Here is a 16,531-nt window from a genome sequence, read left to right on the forward strand (position 1 = left end):
CTCAAAATTGTATCTGTCAAGATGACTTCTGGTACTCATGTAAGATTTTAATTTTGTACTTACTACCATTTCACCTTATTGAATTTTGCCCAATGTTGTAGCTAGTGTAGATTTTGTTTTATTTTCATTTTCTTCATTTGTTTTTTCCCTAATGGAATCATATAGGATTCTGGCATACTTCTAAGCGCTGGGTTACCTAAAGGTATGATGAATATGCCTTCTATCACTGATAAAAACAATGAGAGGCCAAGGTTCAAGGACATACTTCTGGGGCACTCTATTACATACCTTTTCTTTTTCTTTTTTTTTCAGGGCAATGAGGATTAAGTGACTTGCCCAAGGTCACACAGCTAGTAAGTGTCAATGTCTGAGGCTAGATTTGAATTCAGGTCCTCCTGAATCCAGGGCTGGTGCTTTATCCACTGTGCTGCTTAGCTGACCCCATTACATATCTTAGAAGTTGACATTAACCATTAATGGTTACTCTTTGGGTATCCCTATTCAATCAGTTCCAAAACTACCTAATAGTACTATAATCCAGACCACACCTTTTCCTCTTATCAACAAGAATAGCATGTGAGACTTCATCATATGTTTTGAGGAAATCTAGGTAAATTACATCTTTCTATAGAATTCTGCTGATGTACCTGTCCAGTAAATATATTAAAAAAGGAAATGTGGTTAACCTGGAAAAACTTCTTTTTTTTTGGTTTTGTTTTCAGGGCAATGAGGGTTAAGTGACTTGCCCAAGGTCACACAGCTAGTACATGTCAAGTGTCTGAGACCGGATTTGAACTCAGGTCCTCCTGAAACCAGGGCTGGTGCTTTATCTAGTGCATCACCTAGCTGCCCCTAAAACTTGTTCTTTAGGAAGCCATTCTGTCTCTTTGCAATATCATTGAATCCCTTCTGACATGTTCATCAACCTTCCCTTTAATAATAAGAACAAGAATTTTGCAATGAATTAAACTAAAATTCATTAACCTAGAGTCTGAAGGTTCTACTCATTAAAAAAAAATCAGGTCCTTTGCTTTCTTCTTGTCCTATTGTCATGTTTTGTATCCTCCACATAACATTTCAAAGAATACTGAAAGTAGTTCAATAAACACATTTACCAGTTTCTTCAGGATCTTGGATTATTATTTACCTGGGTATGATAATTTGAACTCATTTTTTTTTGTTGTTTTGATGAGGCAATTGGGGCTAAGTGACTTGCCCAGGGTCATACAGCTAGTAAGTATCAAGTGTCTGAGGCCGGATTTGAACTCAGGTCCTGCTGAATCCAGGGCTGATGCCACCTAGCTGCCCCTGATAATTTGAACTCATTTAGGGATGCTTTCTTACTATCAACCTACTTATCCTTTATTTGAACTCCATGTTATTTATTTTTGTTCTACTTTTGAAGCAAAAATGGAGTTCAGTAGTTCCACCTTCCCTATCATATGCTATTTATTATCATGTTCATATCCACTTTAAGAAGTCCTAGTATAGGGGCAGCTAGGTGGCGCAGTGGATAAAGCACCGGTCCTGGACTCAGGAGTTCCTGAGTTCAAATCCGGCCTCAGACACTTGACACTTACTAGCTGTGTGACCCTGGGCAAGTCACTTAACCCCCATTGCCCCGCAAACAAACAAACAAACAAACAAGAAGTCCTAGTATATCTTCTTTCCACAAATGTCTAGATTTTTAAAACCATTTTTGCTTCCTTATAACATTCCTTATCAGTTCAGATCATTCTAAACTTTAATGTTGACACAATCCTTTCAGAAAATGCCATGATTTTACATTCATCCTCTATCCAACCTTTACTTCTATTTTCTGTATATATCTTTCAAAATGCAAGGTGATTGATGAGTTCCTTGGCATACAAGTCTGCCTCTCTGAACACCTTCGCTTTTTAATCCTCACTGGAATTATTTCCCTTTTTATTTGTAAAATTTCATTATTGAGAACTTTGATCCTTTCTGGGGTTACTGATTTTTTTAAATAGAGGGATCCATTCATTTAGTCCGTTGAAACTGGCTTTTTAAAAATCTAGGATGCATGTTAGACTATGCCTGGCTTTCCTCTCCCCTTATCTATCACCATTCTAGGATGGAGTCATCCCAAGTCAGGTTTCATTTCTATTTTCACAACCAGTTCCTACTTATTGGTGATAATCAGGTGCACAATAGTTAGTCTCCTTGTTGCTTCCTCCTACTTTAAAAAAATGAAATTGTAACTAAAGCCATGGATTTGTCTAAGAAAAAAAAATCTTATTTTCAGGCTGGATTTGTAGTTTACTAGCTAGCTATTTTGTTGTCTTTAGTTATTTTTCAGTTGTGTCCAACTCTTTGTGACCCCTTTTGGGCTTTTCTTGGCAAAGATACTGGAGTGGTTTTGCCTTTTCATTCTCAAGCTCATTTCATAGAAGAGGAAACTGAGGCAAGCGGGTTAAGTGACTTGCCCAGGATTACATAGCTAGTAAGTATCTGAGGCCAGATTTGAACTCGGGAAGATGAACCACATAGCTGCTCCTTGCAAAGTAAGTCACTTACTCTTGATTGGTCTCAGTTTCCCAATCTGTGAAATGAGGGGATAGGACTCTATAACCCTCATGGTCCTTATGTTCCGTGATACTATGATCCACCTCATTTCTCACCTGTATATGCTGCTCTGGAACTTCTTTGAGTGATTTCTTCATGCCCCAGCTTTGGGCACCTTCTCCTTCTGACTCCCTACCCACAACTTTTTAGCTTTTTGTGTTTCTGTCTTACCCCATTGCTCCATGAAGGCAGGGACTATCTTTTTCCTTATTTGTATCTCTATCACCAGAGCTTAGCATAATACCTAGCACATAGTAGGAGCTTAATATATACTGACTATTGACTATGACCATTAAATTTCTCCCGCGACAGCTAGATGGTACAGTGGATAAAGCAGCAGCCCTGGATTCAGGAAGACCTGAGTTCAAATGTGGCTTCAGACACTTGATACTTACTAGCTGTGTGACCTTGGACAAGTCACTTAACCCTCGCTGCCCCACAAAAATAAAAAAATATAAAATGTAATCCAATTCTAAAACTCTATGATTCTATGATTAAGACCAGATGTAGGCCCATGTCATCTTCTTAGCTACAATACAGAGAGGTTTAAATGAGAAAATTTTACCTCGCTGAGATATAAATTTGCAGCATTCTGCGAAACCACCCATGGCAGCATAATGGAGCGGTGTATTTCCATTCATTGCAATAATCCCCACATCTCCATTATATGCAGAAATAAGCTTCAATATCTAAAAGAAAATGAAAGGTTTAAAGAAATATTTTAGAAAATATCACAAAAAAACTAGGTCCTTGGCAGGGATGGATTTTAAACAGTTTTACTGATGTAATGAGCCTTAAAGACAAGGAATTAGAATGCTAAATAGCAAAACTGGGTAAAGGAATTTTAATAGACTAAAGTTGTTTTTAGAAATAGGACAACCCTTGTACCCTTTCAATTTTGTTATTTTAATTAATTCTATGTATTTAATTTATGAATTAATATTTGTTATGATTAAAATTGAAAATTTAGAGGAGTAACAACTCACAAAAGATATAGTGGACAGACAATAATACAGTAGTTATGTTTTCTTGGTAACAAAGAAATAACCAGTGTTAACACTGCTGAAACATGAAGGGATATAGAGTGCTTCCAAATTGGCAGAACTTCAAAATCTTTTACAGCTGAGCAGACTGAGATGAATTATCAGTAAAGTATAATAAATGAAATAATTATGATAAAACATGTAATTGAGAGCAAGATAACAAATTGGGGAAAATGTTTTCAAAATTTTGCCTGAAATTGATTTTTGCAGGTTATAATCTTTTTGGGGGGGGAGTCACAATGACATTCAAGATATAGATAGCTTAATTTAAAAAAATCTCTGTTTACCAAAAATAATATGTAAGTCCTAGGGAGAAAGGAAATGTAAAATCCATGGTAGAAATTTTGGAAGTACTTAGCAAGATTATTACATCAAAGTAGCCTCCTTTGGCAGCAAAATGTGAAGCATGTTGCCTCTCATTATCATAAGCATTAACATCTCCTCCTCTTTCAAGTATACCTCGAACCACATCTATCACTCCTTCTCTTGCGGCTTCCATTAATGCAGTTCGACCTGTTGACTGACATTGAAAAAAAGCAGGGATCAATCACCTTAGTCATACAAAGCAAATCTTTGCCACTAGAAACCAAAATCTCAATTTAACTTCGTGCTGCGCAGGCGGTATCATTTATTTTTTATTTTTATTTATTTAATTTTTGCAGGGCAATGAGGTTTAAGTGACTTGCCCGGGGTCACACAGCTAGTAAGTGTCAAGTGTCTGAGGTCACATTTGAATTCAGGTCCTTCTGAATCCAGGGCAGGTGCTTTATCCACTATACCACCTAGCTGCCCCCTGTGGTGTCCTTTTTGAATGTAAGATTAAAAAAAACTATTAGAGTACTTAGGTTCTAAAATTTACTAAGTAAAATTAAAATGACAGTGATTAAGCCTAAAAGTCAGAGACTTTAAATGAATGATGTCAAAAAGGGAGTGACTTTTAAGAAACTAATGTTAAGGAAAGTGTGTGTTGCAAAATTGTAAACAGCTGATCAATGAGTTGGGTAGGAAAAATGATGAAAGAAGATAATTAAATGAAAGCTAAAGAACCTATAGATATTTAATATGTAAATTAAAAAAAAATATTCCAGTGCCATAAAATAACAATTATAAGGAAAGAAAAAATGGGGGCAGTTAGGTGGCGCCTATTGTCAGAAGGACCTGTGTTCAAATTTGACCTCAGACACTTGACACTTACTAGCTGTGACCCCTGGGCAAGTCACTTAACCCTCACTGCCCCACCAAAAAACAAACAAATTTTAAAAATAGTTAAATAAAAACATAAGCAAATGTTTGCTAATACATAACAGAAAAAAATAGGAAAAGTGTATTTCTATAAAAATATAATATAAGTTGTGGTTTCTCTTTTATTTAAAAATTATTTTTCTTTAATCATATTTCACTTTCAAGCAAATTTTAACCATTTCAAAATTTTAGTGTCAATCTATAATTTCATTAGTGTAGGGAGCACCTATTAAGGAAACTTTCTCTACCAATCAGATCAACAACTCTTCAAATTATAGTCTTACGGGGGCAGCTAGGCAGCGCAATGGATAAAGCACCAGCCCTGGATTCAGGAGTACCTGAGTTCAAATCCAGCCTCAGACACTTTACACTTACTAGCTGTGTGCCCCTGGGCAAGTCACTTAACCCCCATGGCCCTGCAAAAAAATAAATAAATTCATTATAGTCTTAGGGAGGTATGTAGGGTACTATATAATGTTAAGTGACTTGCCTAGGTTACAAAGTCACTATGTATCAAAAGCAGGATTTGAACCTTCTAGAGTCTTCTAGACTCCAAGATCAGCTCTCTATCTACTACACCACACTGTCTCTCTTAAATAGATTTCCAGAAAATTAATAGAAAATAAATGGCTGAATGGCAATAGGAAAATATTGGGAAGGCATGTCTTCTTCAGGTTCTCTTAAGCCAGAGGTGTCAAATGTGCAGCCCATGACCCTACTGAGTACAGCCTAAATCTGATCAAAATGTCACTAGGAAATATTTAGCAAAATAAATGTAAATATGATAAAACATAGATATTTCATTTTAAAACTGGGCCAATACGCACCCTATAGGTACCCTCATGGACAGATTAGGAACCACTATTTCTGAGTTTGATATCACTACTCTATATAATTAGAAATTAGCTCCTACCACTTAATAGAATATTTATGTATTTAAATGTAAGCATTATGCTAATAGAGCATGTAACTAAAATAATATTTATAATCATAGTAAACTATACCGAATTGATTGCATTTGGATTGGCTCCTTTTTCCAAAAATCGCATGCATACTTCTTTAATTTGATGTGCTTCTTCACAAGCTCTAAGAAATATTGGCTTTCCTTCAAATGTACAATTGTTAACATCTGCCCCATTGTCCAGGGCGATCAGAACACAGCGATAGTGTCTTTTCGTGGGCAATAAGCAGTAAAACAGAATTCCTGTAGAAAACCAGAATCATATAACTGAAAAAAAGTAATAGAATCTGCAATACGTCAATTTCTGAAATGCAAAAAAATTTCAAGTCAATAAATATAGCATTTATTTATGTATTATATATTTAACTATATCTCTATATGTATGTTGGTGTGTATATATGTACATATATACATTTATACATACGTACATGTGTGTATGTATGTATGTATGTATATATGTGTATATATATATATATATGAATTATAGATGCATGCTGATAAGCCCAGAGGCCAAATCAAATTCCCCAAACATAAGTTTTGTAAACACTGATGGGTTCAGTAAAAAATAATACTGCAGCTTCGTTCTACAAGATAAGTTTTAATCCTGCCATTTACTGTCATTACATAAAAGGACCCTGACCCATATTATAAAATCCAGATTACAATAAAATTTTTCTCCATGTGTTTAAGATTACTTAACACAAAGGAGCAATGGACCCTAATGGTTTTGTACTTTCGTTAGCTTTTTTAGGATATGAGTAATTGTACCATTCACTCAAGTCTAAAACCAGTTGTTAAAATCCTGGGGCTCATTTGATCTATTTCTGGAGAGAACTCTAGATTGGGTGTTGAGAACTTTCTATCCAGAACTACTTAGGAAACTGACAGGGGAAATAACAAGATGTCAGTATTTGAGTTATGGTACATGGTACAAGAAGGACAGGTCTGAAAATCCAAGTCCTTTTTTATAGACTATACCAAAGCAGATTTATAAGTTTATTAAGAGTAACCTAAATAGTAGTAATGGAGGGCAATTGCATCTTTCTCAGAATCCTAGGCCTGAAGAAGATTTGAGCCTGCTCTAGACTACAGGGTTACTATGGAAAGGAGAAACATCCTCAGGGAGAATCCTGGCTTAAAGAACTTATGTCAGAACCACCTAAAACACATAAAGGAATTAGAATCTCGATAATAATATTCCTAAACAGGACTTAATTTTTTTTAAAGCACGACTAGGTTGCCACGTGTGATGATCCCTGTTGCTGGAGAGATTAAGGATATTCAATTACTCAGATTCAAGAGTTCTGAGTTATTTATAGGGCTAACTACAATGAGATGAAGGAGGAAGAGGAGGAGGAGAAGGAGAAGAAGAAAAAAAGAAGAAAGAGGAAGAAGAGGAAGAAGAAGAAAAAAGAGAAAAAAAAAGAACGAGTAGGATCATTGTCATTACAAATATAGGATAGAATACCATCCTATGTAATGCTGACAATTTCTGACATTTAAAATCAATTAAGGTATATTTATTTTTCTACGTCTGGTTTCTTTTACCCTAAGAAAATGCTAGAAGCTAAATGTCCATATAATAAATCTGAATTGAATTATGGTAAGACTTTGGTCATTGGAGAAAGCTTTGAGTAAATTGCTTAGTGATGGAAATGTTGCCTCATGTAAAATCAGACAGGACTTAGAAAATGAGAAACCACCTCTTGGGCTCTATCTGTAAATACACTATTGTGTTTGATATGATACTGAGATTTTTACCTTTTCCTTCATTATCAACTATGGTCATGTCTGCCTGTGCTCTGGCCAATTTTCCCATGGTTAAGTCATGGCCTAGCTCTGCAGCTCTCATAGTCGGAGTACAACCCATTCGGTCTTGCACATCAGGATGGGCTCCTAGCTCAAGGAGAAAGCTGACCATATCAACATCATTTGAGACAGAGGCCAAATGAAGGGCACTATCACCATTAGTGGGCTCGGTGAAATTAATAAGCTCAGGGTATCCCAACTTGGTCAGTTTCTCTATCTGCTTCTTATTTCTTTCGCGGACACACTGAAGAACTTTATATATCTGCAAATTTTCAAGTCTCTTATCAGCTAAAGCCATTCTTGATCAACGTCTTCCTGAAAACCGTTTCTAGACAAAAATATGGAAATATAAAACCATTAGTTTCAATCATTCTGTGTTTTACTAATGTTTTATTATTCTTTCCTATGAACTGAATATTTTTCTCATTGGTTAGTATACTTAGGAATTAAATATAGGTGTCAAGGGGGGAAATATTATAGAAAGCACAGATATAATACCTAAGATATTTACCTTCCCATTGTGGTAGTTATTTAATTAAGAAATAAATCTGGTTTACTGTGCTATCTAGACAACTTATCTAAGGAGATTACTATGCTCTTGAATCTTCTTTGAATCTAGAAGGGTCATGTATGGATGTATACACAAAAGAAACAAACATGGAAGGTCATACATTTAGGGAATACAAGATGCCCAAGCACCCATGTGAAACAGCATCTCATCCTCCAAAAATTCAGGGTTGACACCGTTTTCTGTTGCTATTCTTAGACCTACATCACGCTAGGGTGTATCTGGGAATCACGTTGTGTCTCTGCTGTTCTCTGTCTCTCTTTACCTGCCATATATGTCTTTTGATCAATGCTAAGCATTATAACCATCTTTCAGGCTTTATCTCCTCGGGGCCAATGGCTAGTTTCAGTATTCTAGGATGTAGGAACTGGAAAGCTTTAGCCAGAAACACCATGGCAGAGAACCCTAAGGGCTATGGATTAGGACCACAGACCCTATCATCTCCACCTAGGTTGGGATAATCAATTCAATACTTGAATTGAGCCTATGACAACTACCTTCAACAATGACTGGAGGAGGGGGCAGCTAGGTGGCACAGTGGATAGAGCACTGGCCCTGGATTCAGGAGGACCTGAGTTCAAATAGGGCCTCAGACACTTAACACTTACTAGCTGTGTGACCCTGGGCAAGTCACTTAACCCCAATTGCCTCGCCAAAAAACCAAAACAAAAACAATGACTGGAGGTGACTTGCCAACAGAATAACCAGAGGGTAAGTCAATCACTAGCAAGATTCCAGACTCAGGACGCTTCTCAATCAGCCTCTAGTCTTTGGCTACCACCGCCAGACTAGAACCAGAAGCTAAGCCAGAGAGGGATCTTACCATCTTCCTGCTGTCACATGAACCCCATAGCTACCTCTTACTCAGGGAATGATTCAATTCTAAGTTGAGATCTAGGACTCAACTAGCATTGCTACCCGAGAAGTACACAAGAATCCCCTGTCTTATCAATCAATCAAAAAGACTTTACCCTGTGCCAGACATTGTACTAAGCCACTGGAAAGTTTTTTCTTCCACTCAGAATTCCTGTGATTCAGAGCCATAACGAGTACAGGTAAAACCTCCCTTTCTATATTACTGTCCCACTCCCTCAAATACATCTATCCCTCCTATGTCCTTTATCTCACTCTACCCTTCCATTCCATTGGGCCCAAGGCAACCTGGGATCTACTACCCTTAACATTAGACTTCTCATGCTCCTTCTATTTTCCTGAAATCCATAAATCTGGCTCCCCTTAAAAGTCACTAAGAAAGGGACTACCCTCTCTAATAGTCAACCTTCTCTCATATCTTCTAAAACATTGTACTAAGCAGAGTAAAGATTTTTCTTGTTCTTCCTTTCTGACACTTCTGGACAAACACTGTCACTCACACTGTCACACTGTCAGCAACATCTCTTCCTTGTGGTTCACCACTTCCAGATATATTACCCTATTCATATCCTGGTGGCTATTGGCTACTGAATCGAGGCAGTCTCCTTCCTTCTTCAAGGAATCAGTGCCTGGCTTTCCGTCCAAACACTGGTTTTCTATGTCATCAGCCTCCTCAACCCCCAAAATCCACACTCTACCTTAGCCTCATAGGGATAGTCATAGGTTAAGGTCAAACCTTGATCTCATTAACACCCACAAAACCATGTGTCTCTACAATCAATAATTCTAAAATTCTTCTGAACACAAATCCTTATCAGTCCATTTTTCCCTGTGCCTAATCTCTCCTAAATAAAATTTTTGTCCTTATCAAAACTCTATCCCACCCTGCTTTCCCAAGCCAAGACCTCTACTGTAGCCTCATTTTCCCTCCTTCAAAATCTTCAAATCCCCCATAAATTAACAAGTTCAATATATACAGTGCTCTACCCTTGTCTCTTTGTCCTAACACTTCTCATTTCCTTTCAAACCTTAATCCTTAATTACACTTATCAACCTCTTCCTCTCTGACTCACATCCCACAAAAACAGGGCTGGAGGCATATACACAACCATACTGGTTGGGTCTCCTCCAAATCTTTCATCTAATCTCACCCAGGCTCTCATTTCTTTTCAGTGCTTTAATCTATTTTATGAGGAATGCATACAAGGAAGGCACTTACAAGGTGGTCAGAGGAAGCTATACAAGGACAACTTAAAGGTCTCTCCAAAGAACTTTGGAATCAATTGTGTGATTTGGTGTGTTAAGATAATGGAATTTGGTAGCCACCCAGGGGTCTGACTTGATTGACTTAGTAGTGTTTTAATTGGGTGTGAATGAGGAACTATTGGGTGCCCACTTAGAGGTGATTAGATCTCGAATTTGAATTTGGCCAGCCCTGAGAAGGAGTGTTCTCAGAGGCTGTGGACTGCTCAACTTGAAGAGCCTCCCATTTCTGGGAGGAGGACAGAAAGTAGGAAGCAGATGCTGAAGGAGGGCTTCTTCCTCTTTTTGGTTGGAGACATTGGCTTGGTGGTAGGACTTCATGTGAGTGGTTAGGAAGGCTAGGATTTCCATGCTATAAGGAATCTGTTCTCAATCTTTCTCTCTCTTTACCATCTTATATCTTTTAATAAACCCTTAAAAGCCTAAACTCTTGGTGAATTTATCAGTGATTTTAGCCAGTTTCCCCCCAAAACTGGGGGGGACAGATTAGAACCCACATTTAGACTTTTAAACAACACAATGGGAGATGCTGGCAAAGGACCACCCAGCATGGCATGCCGACAGCAATGAAAGTTCTGTGTTCTATAAGCAAAGTAGAACTGCAATAGCTCAAAAGAAATGTGAGATGCTCAAATTTAGAGACATCTCCACTCCAAATGATTACATGGACCTTTTGTGTCCAGCCTGTGTCAGAATCTTCTGAGCTCATATTGGTCTGATCCGCCACAATTGGACATGCTGTACCTTGACTCCAAAAATAGTGATGTCATTTTGGTTCTCTTAGAGAACGTAGGACAACAAACAACCAACTCCGCACAGCCTTCTCTTTTCTCACATAACCCAAACGATCCCTCCCCTCTTTTCAACAGAGTATCTCTGATGTAGGCCAGGACACTAGTGGAACTGGGAAGGTCTGAATTAATCTCCACATGTCCGCATACCAAGCAGGGCTGTTAGGAGCCAAGAACCAATGGGGCTGTTTGAGTTAACTTTGCCTCAGGTGAATGGATGTAGGACCCAGCTGTGGGCCAGTTGGGCAAGGAAGAGAGAAAGACAGTTGTAGCACTTTGTCAAGGAATTCCTGTGATGCCAAGGAACTTCCTTGCAGACTGATTTTAATATCCTTTCTGATTGTTTTTTTTTAATCTTCCTGGGCTATTACAAACAACAACAAACATCTATCATAAGAACTGTTTTTATCCAGGGGTTGTAAAAATACTTTTATTAAAAGACTTCTTCATCTGACTTCAGCTTTTTAATAATCCACTGTATCCCAGGGAGAACTCTGAGTAGGACAGCCCAATTTCATACTTTGCAAGTCCCTCTGCTCTGATTTTATGACTCAAACCTCTCGACATAATTCCCATTCTCTCCTCCTTCACCCAAAGCTTGGAGGAAGGGCTGACATCTTATGGTCAAGGTCAACTTGCCAAAGCTGTGTGTAGCAGTGGATAGATGACAAGACATGGAGTCAAGAAGATTTGAGTTGAAATCTTGCTTCAGACATTTACTAGCTGTATTACTTGGACAAGTCACTTCTTTGTGCCTCAGTTTATCTATAAAATGAAGGATTAGGACTCAAGGCTTCCGTTATTCCTTTACTTATGCTCTGGATCCAGTGGTGCATTGGTAAATGCTTAACAACTGGTTCTCCAAAAGAAGCATGTATATAGTATACACTATTAAGTTTAATCTTCAATATTAACATTTTCTCCATCACTTTCTTAAATCTAGAAATCAACAAAAATACATAAATCAAGCCCTGATCTGTACCATCTATCAATTTCCAAAGTATAAATGCTCACACTGAAAATCTAACCCAACCCTGCCTTATTCCCATCCCCTGACCCATCTCCTCTTGAAGCTTGTCACTTTGATCATCTTCTCCTCACCCAGTCTTCAATCTCCTAATTCCTTCCTTCCTAAATATAAACTTTCTGGGGGCAGCTAGATGGCACAGTGGATAAAGCACCGGCCCTGGATTCAGGAGTACTTGAGTTCAAATCCAGTCTCAGACATTTACCACTTACTAGCTGTGTGACCCTGGGCAAGTCACTTAACCCCATGACATTGTTCTGTCATGGTTCTCATGTCATTCTGACCCATTCATATCACTCTCCTTTTCAGGATCACGGGTTCATCATTCATGTCCTATGTATTTTGTATATAGGGGTCCCCCAAGACTCTCTATTTTCTCTGTGATTTTATAAGCTCCCACAGTTTTAATTATCATCTCCATGAAGATAATTTTCAAAGCTACAATCTAGCTCTCATCTCTCTCCTTAGTGTCAGTCTCATATTTCCAACTGCCTTATGGCTATTGCCACCTATCCAAATGGACCTCCCAAACTCAACATATCCTAAATTGAACTCAGTATTTTTCTTCCTAAACCCATCCCTCCTCTGAACTTCCCTATTTCTTTTTTTTTTTTTTGGTGAATATAGGAAGGCTTTATTACATTCTTTTTTTTTTAGTTTTCAACATTTTTTTCCATAAGATTTCTAATTTCAAATCTTTCTCCTTCCCATTCCTCCCACCCCCCCCCCAAGACAACAAGCAATCTGATATAGGTTATATATGTACAATCACATTTAACATCTCTGCATTAGTCTCGCTGTGAAAGAAGAATCAGAGCAAAAAGGAAAAACCTCAAAAAATAAAACCAACAACAAAAAACAATAGAAATAGTATGGTTCGATCTGCATCTAGATTCTACAGTTCTTTTTTTTCTGGATTTGAAGAGCATTTTTCATCATGAGTCCTTTGGAACTATCTTGGACCATTGTATTGCTGAGAAGAATCAAGTCTATCACAGTTGATCAACACATAATGTTGTTGATATTGTGTATAATGTTCTCCTGGTTCTGCTCATCTCACTTATCATCAGTTCATGCAAGTCCTTCCAGGTTTCTCTGAAATCTGCCTGCTCTTGGTTTCTTACAGCACAATAGTATTCCATTACATTTGAACTTCCCTATTTCTACCAAAGACATTACAATCCTTCCAGTAATTCAGGTTTGCAACCTAGGAGTAATTCCTAATTCCATAGTAACTGTCTTTCATCCAGCATATTTAATTGGGTGCCAAGTCTTGTCTATTCTACCTCCATATATTTTGCATTCATTCTTCTTTCAATTAATAAGGGAGTTATTACCCTAGGTGAGTTCCTCATTGCCTTTCACCTAGACTATTGCAATAGGTTCCTAAGCAGTTTCCCTATAGCCACCCCTTTCCCTCTCTGATTCATTGAACAGTTGTCAAATCTATAAAGGTTTGACCATGACATTCCCCTGTTTAAGAAACTTTAGGGACTTCATATTGCCCCTAGGATAAAATACAAAGTTCTTTGTTTGGCATTAAAAGCCCTCACAATGTGGCTCCATTTTATACATTGCTGTTCCACAGCATTCTTTACATTCTTTCAAACTGACTTATTTGCTATTCCCTATATACACCATTCCCCTGTTTCCATGATGTTGCACAGTCTGTTCCCCATACCTAGAATACTGTCTCTCTTCACCTCTGCCTCTTGGAATCCCTAATTCTCACTTTAAGGCTTAGTTCAAGGATTATATTGATGCTACTTTACTGAATCTCCGAGTAATAGAATCATCTACTTGTTTTAATCAAAATAAAATAGTAAACTAAAACAATTATTAAATTTTATTTATAGACATATCTCTGTATATACATGTACATATACATACATACATATATACATATATACATACACACACATACAGACATATAAAAGGCTTACATCAAAAATACAAGTTTTGGCCTAGAGAATATCTCATATATATGTATGTATTGTGTATGTATGTATATATGTGTGTGTGTATATATATGTATATGTGTGTGTGTGTGTGTGTGTGTGTATATATATATATATATATATATATATATATATATATATATATATATATATATATATATATACACACCATCACTGAGAACAATAATGAACTAATAATCTATGGGGTAACATAGGAACCAAAAGCATTTTATGACATCTTGATCGGTTAACCATATAGAAATCCCCCAATCGTCTGGTGTATTAATTGTGGAAAGTCAGTATAAATAAATAAAATAAACTATTCAAGGAGACAATAAAGTGGATAATCTCCTTCACTGTTGTAATAACTACTTTTTTGTCCTTGGATAGGTGACCTTGGGGAGGTATCTAAAAGAACATCTGTCAGAAACATAAAAAAATATTTTGGTCATTTTCCCTTGTTTCTTGCCATTGAACAGGGAATGATCCTGTTAGTTATATTCCAAATACTCTTCTTTCTCTCTTGGCTGATCCCCCTCTTTCTCTACTCCTCCCTCTCCTGTGAAATGACTTACTTATTGATCCTAAATTGCTGCAGAATGCTGTTGACAGCTTGTGTACTCTAAGGGGGCCTGAAAGGTTATAAAAACCAACCCTGTACCCTGGGAAGCTGAACTTTTGGTCAGGGAGATTAGTCTTCCTTAGCAGGCTACTACATTTCTTTGCTTTTAGTTTGTCCGCCTGTCTGAATCCCAGCTATCAGAGCCCACAATGACAGATGCCTCTTCCAAGAGGTCCTATTTCTCTCAATCAAGAGAATTCCCCTACAGAATCCATGGCCATGTTCCTTTGTGTGAAAATGTTTGCCTTCTCTCCCACAAAGGGAACTGTATATAAATCTGAGGCTTGATATACTCTTACAATATCCAGTAAGTTTCTGAAATTATCCATTATGAATTAGTAGAATAATGAGGGCCTATCGGCCTCCAATGCTTTATGGCCTTGATTGGTCCTACATATTTAGAGTTAAATCAACCACTGTATGTAATTCTAGAATCCCATTAGGATAAAATTCAATCAAATGGTCTTTTTATTAATCTTTATCCTTCTTGACCTCTGCATTTGATAGTATTGATCACTTCTTCCTACTCTCCCCTCTCTAGATATTTATGACAGGCATCTCTCATTTTACTTCCAACCTCTCTGACCAATCCTAGTCTTTTTTGCTCAATCTTCATCCATATTATGCCCACTAATTGCAGGTATCCCCCAAGGAGTTGTCCTGGCCCCCTTTCTCTTTTCCCTCTATTTCGTTTGGCAAGCTTAGCATTTTATTAGCTCCTGTAAGTTAAATTAGCACCTCCATGCCAATGAGTCCATAATTTTATTTCATCCCTGCATCATTAACTGCCTTTTGGACATTTCAAACTGGGTATATGTGTATGTATGTAATATAGTATACATATTGTATATATATGTGTGTATATATGTATATATATGTGTGTGTATGTACATGTATGTATGTCTTTGGCACCTCAAAATTAATATGCCCAAAACAGAACTCATGATCTTTCTCCACCAAACCTACCCCTATACTCGCTTTTACAATATCATCAAGGGTGCCGACAATTTCTAGTCATCCAGGCTTACAATTTCTGTGTCATCTTCAACTTTTCATCATCACATATCCTGTTTCCAAATCTTGTCATTTCCACTTTCCCAATATCTCTTGTATAATGTTTCCTCTTCTCTGTTCATAACTACCACCCGAGTTCAGATTCATCTCTAGCTTGGGCTACGGCCTTCCAATTTGTCTCCCTGCCTCTGGTTTCTCCACATTCTAACCCATCTTGGCTACTAAGTAGCCAAAGTGATTTTCCTAAAGTATAGTTCTGACTATTTTGACAACAACACTCCATAATTTCAGATCTCCATGTATCCACACAAGCTCTATACAATGCCCGGCATATAATTCTTTGTCATCTTCCACCTCTCAAATTTGCTGCCTCTTTTGAAAGTTAAATTCAGATAACATCTTCCCCATGAAGCATTCCTTGATCTCACCAAGTTGTTAGTTCAGGTTTCAACTCCACAAAACAAGATGCTCCTCTTAAGAGAAGTTCATCACTTCTAATCTCACCACCATGCTGCTAACTCAAGTTTTGATTGACACCACCCCTTCCTCAGCTTCTTCTCCCCTCTGATTAAAGAGCTGCAGGGAAGAATACCAAACTCCCCTCAATGCCTTCCTTTATGGAAGACAAACTGAACTTTCCATTCACTCCACTTTGCATCTGCTGTTCTACCTGGTTTCAACTTCACCAAACAAAATATTCCCATGCTGGGTAACCCTAACCCCTCCCACCCCCTACTTTCATGCCTCCTTTTTTGTGTTGTCTCTGCCCATTCC

The 16,531-nt window shown here is 37.6% G+C and overlaps 1 protein-coding gene across 2 annotated transcripts in view; it reads right to left on the bottom strand.

The window, feature by feature from the left end:
- Nucleotides 1-16,531, bottom strand: part of ANKEF1 (ankyrin repeat and EF-hand domain containing 1) — a 53,919-nt gene that overhangs the window by 25,510 nt on the left and 11,878 nt on the right. The window contains exons 2-5 of one of the 2 annotated variants that reach the window (XM_043987556.1): nt 7,594-7,969; nt 5,876-6,075; nt 4,000-4,149; nt 3,152-3,275 (exon numbers count right to left, since the gene is read on the bottom strand). In XM_043987556.1, the coding sequence (XP_043843491.1) occupies nt 3,152-3,275; nt 4,000-4,149; nt 5,876-6,075; nt 7,594-7,939 (820 nt within the window). In that variant the 5' untranslated portion in view covers nt 7,940-7,969. The remainder of the gene's footprint in view (nt 1-3,151; nt 3,276-3,999; nt 4,150-5,875; nt 6,076-7,593; nt 7,970-16,531) is intronic. The other variant, XM_043987557.1, reaches the window with a different exon arrangement.

Source organism: Dromiciops gliroides, chromosome 2 (genome assembly GCF_019393635.1).
Source record: "Dromiciops gliroides isolate mDroGli1 chromosome 2, mDroGli1.pri, whole genome shotgun sequence".
NCBI lineage: Eukaryota > Metazoa > Chordata > Mammalia > Microbiotheria > Microbiotheriidae > Dromiciops > Dromiciops gliroides.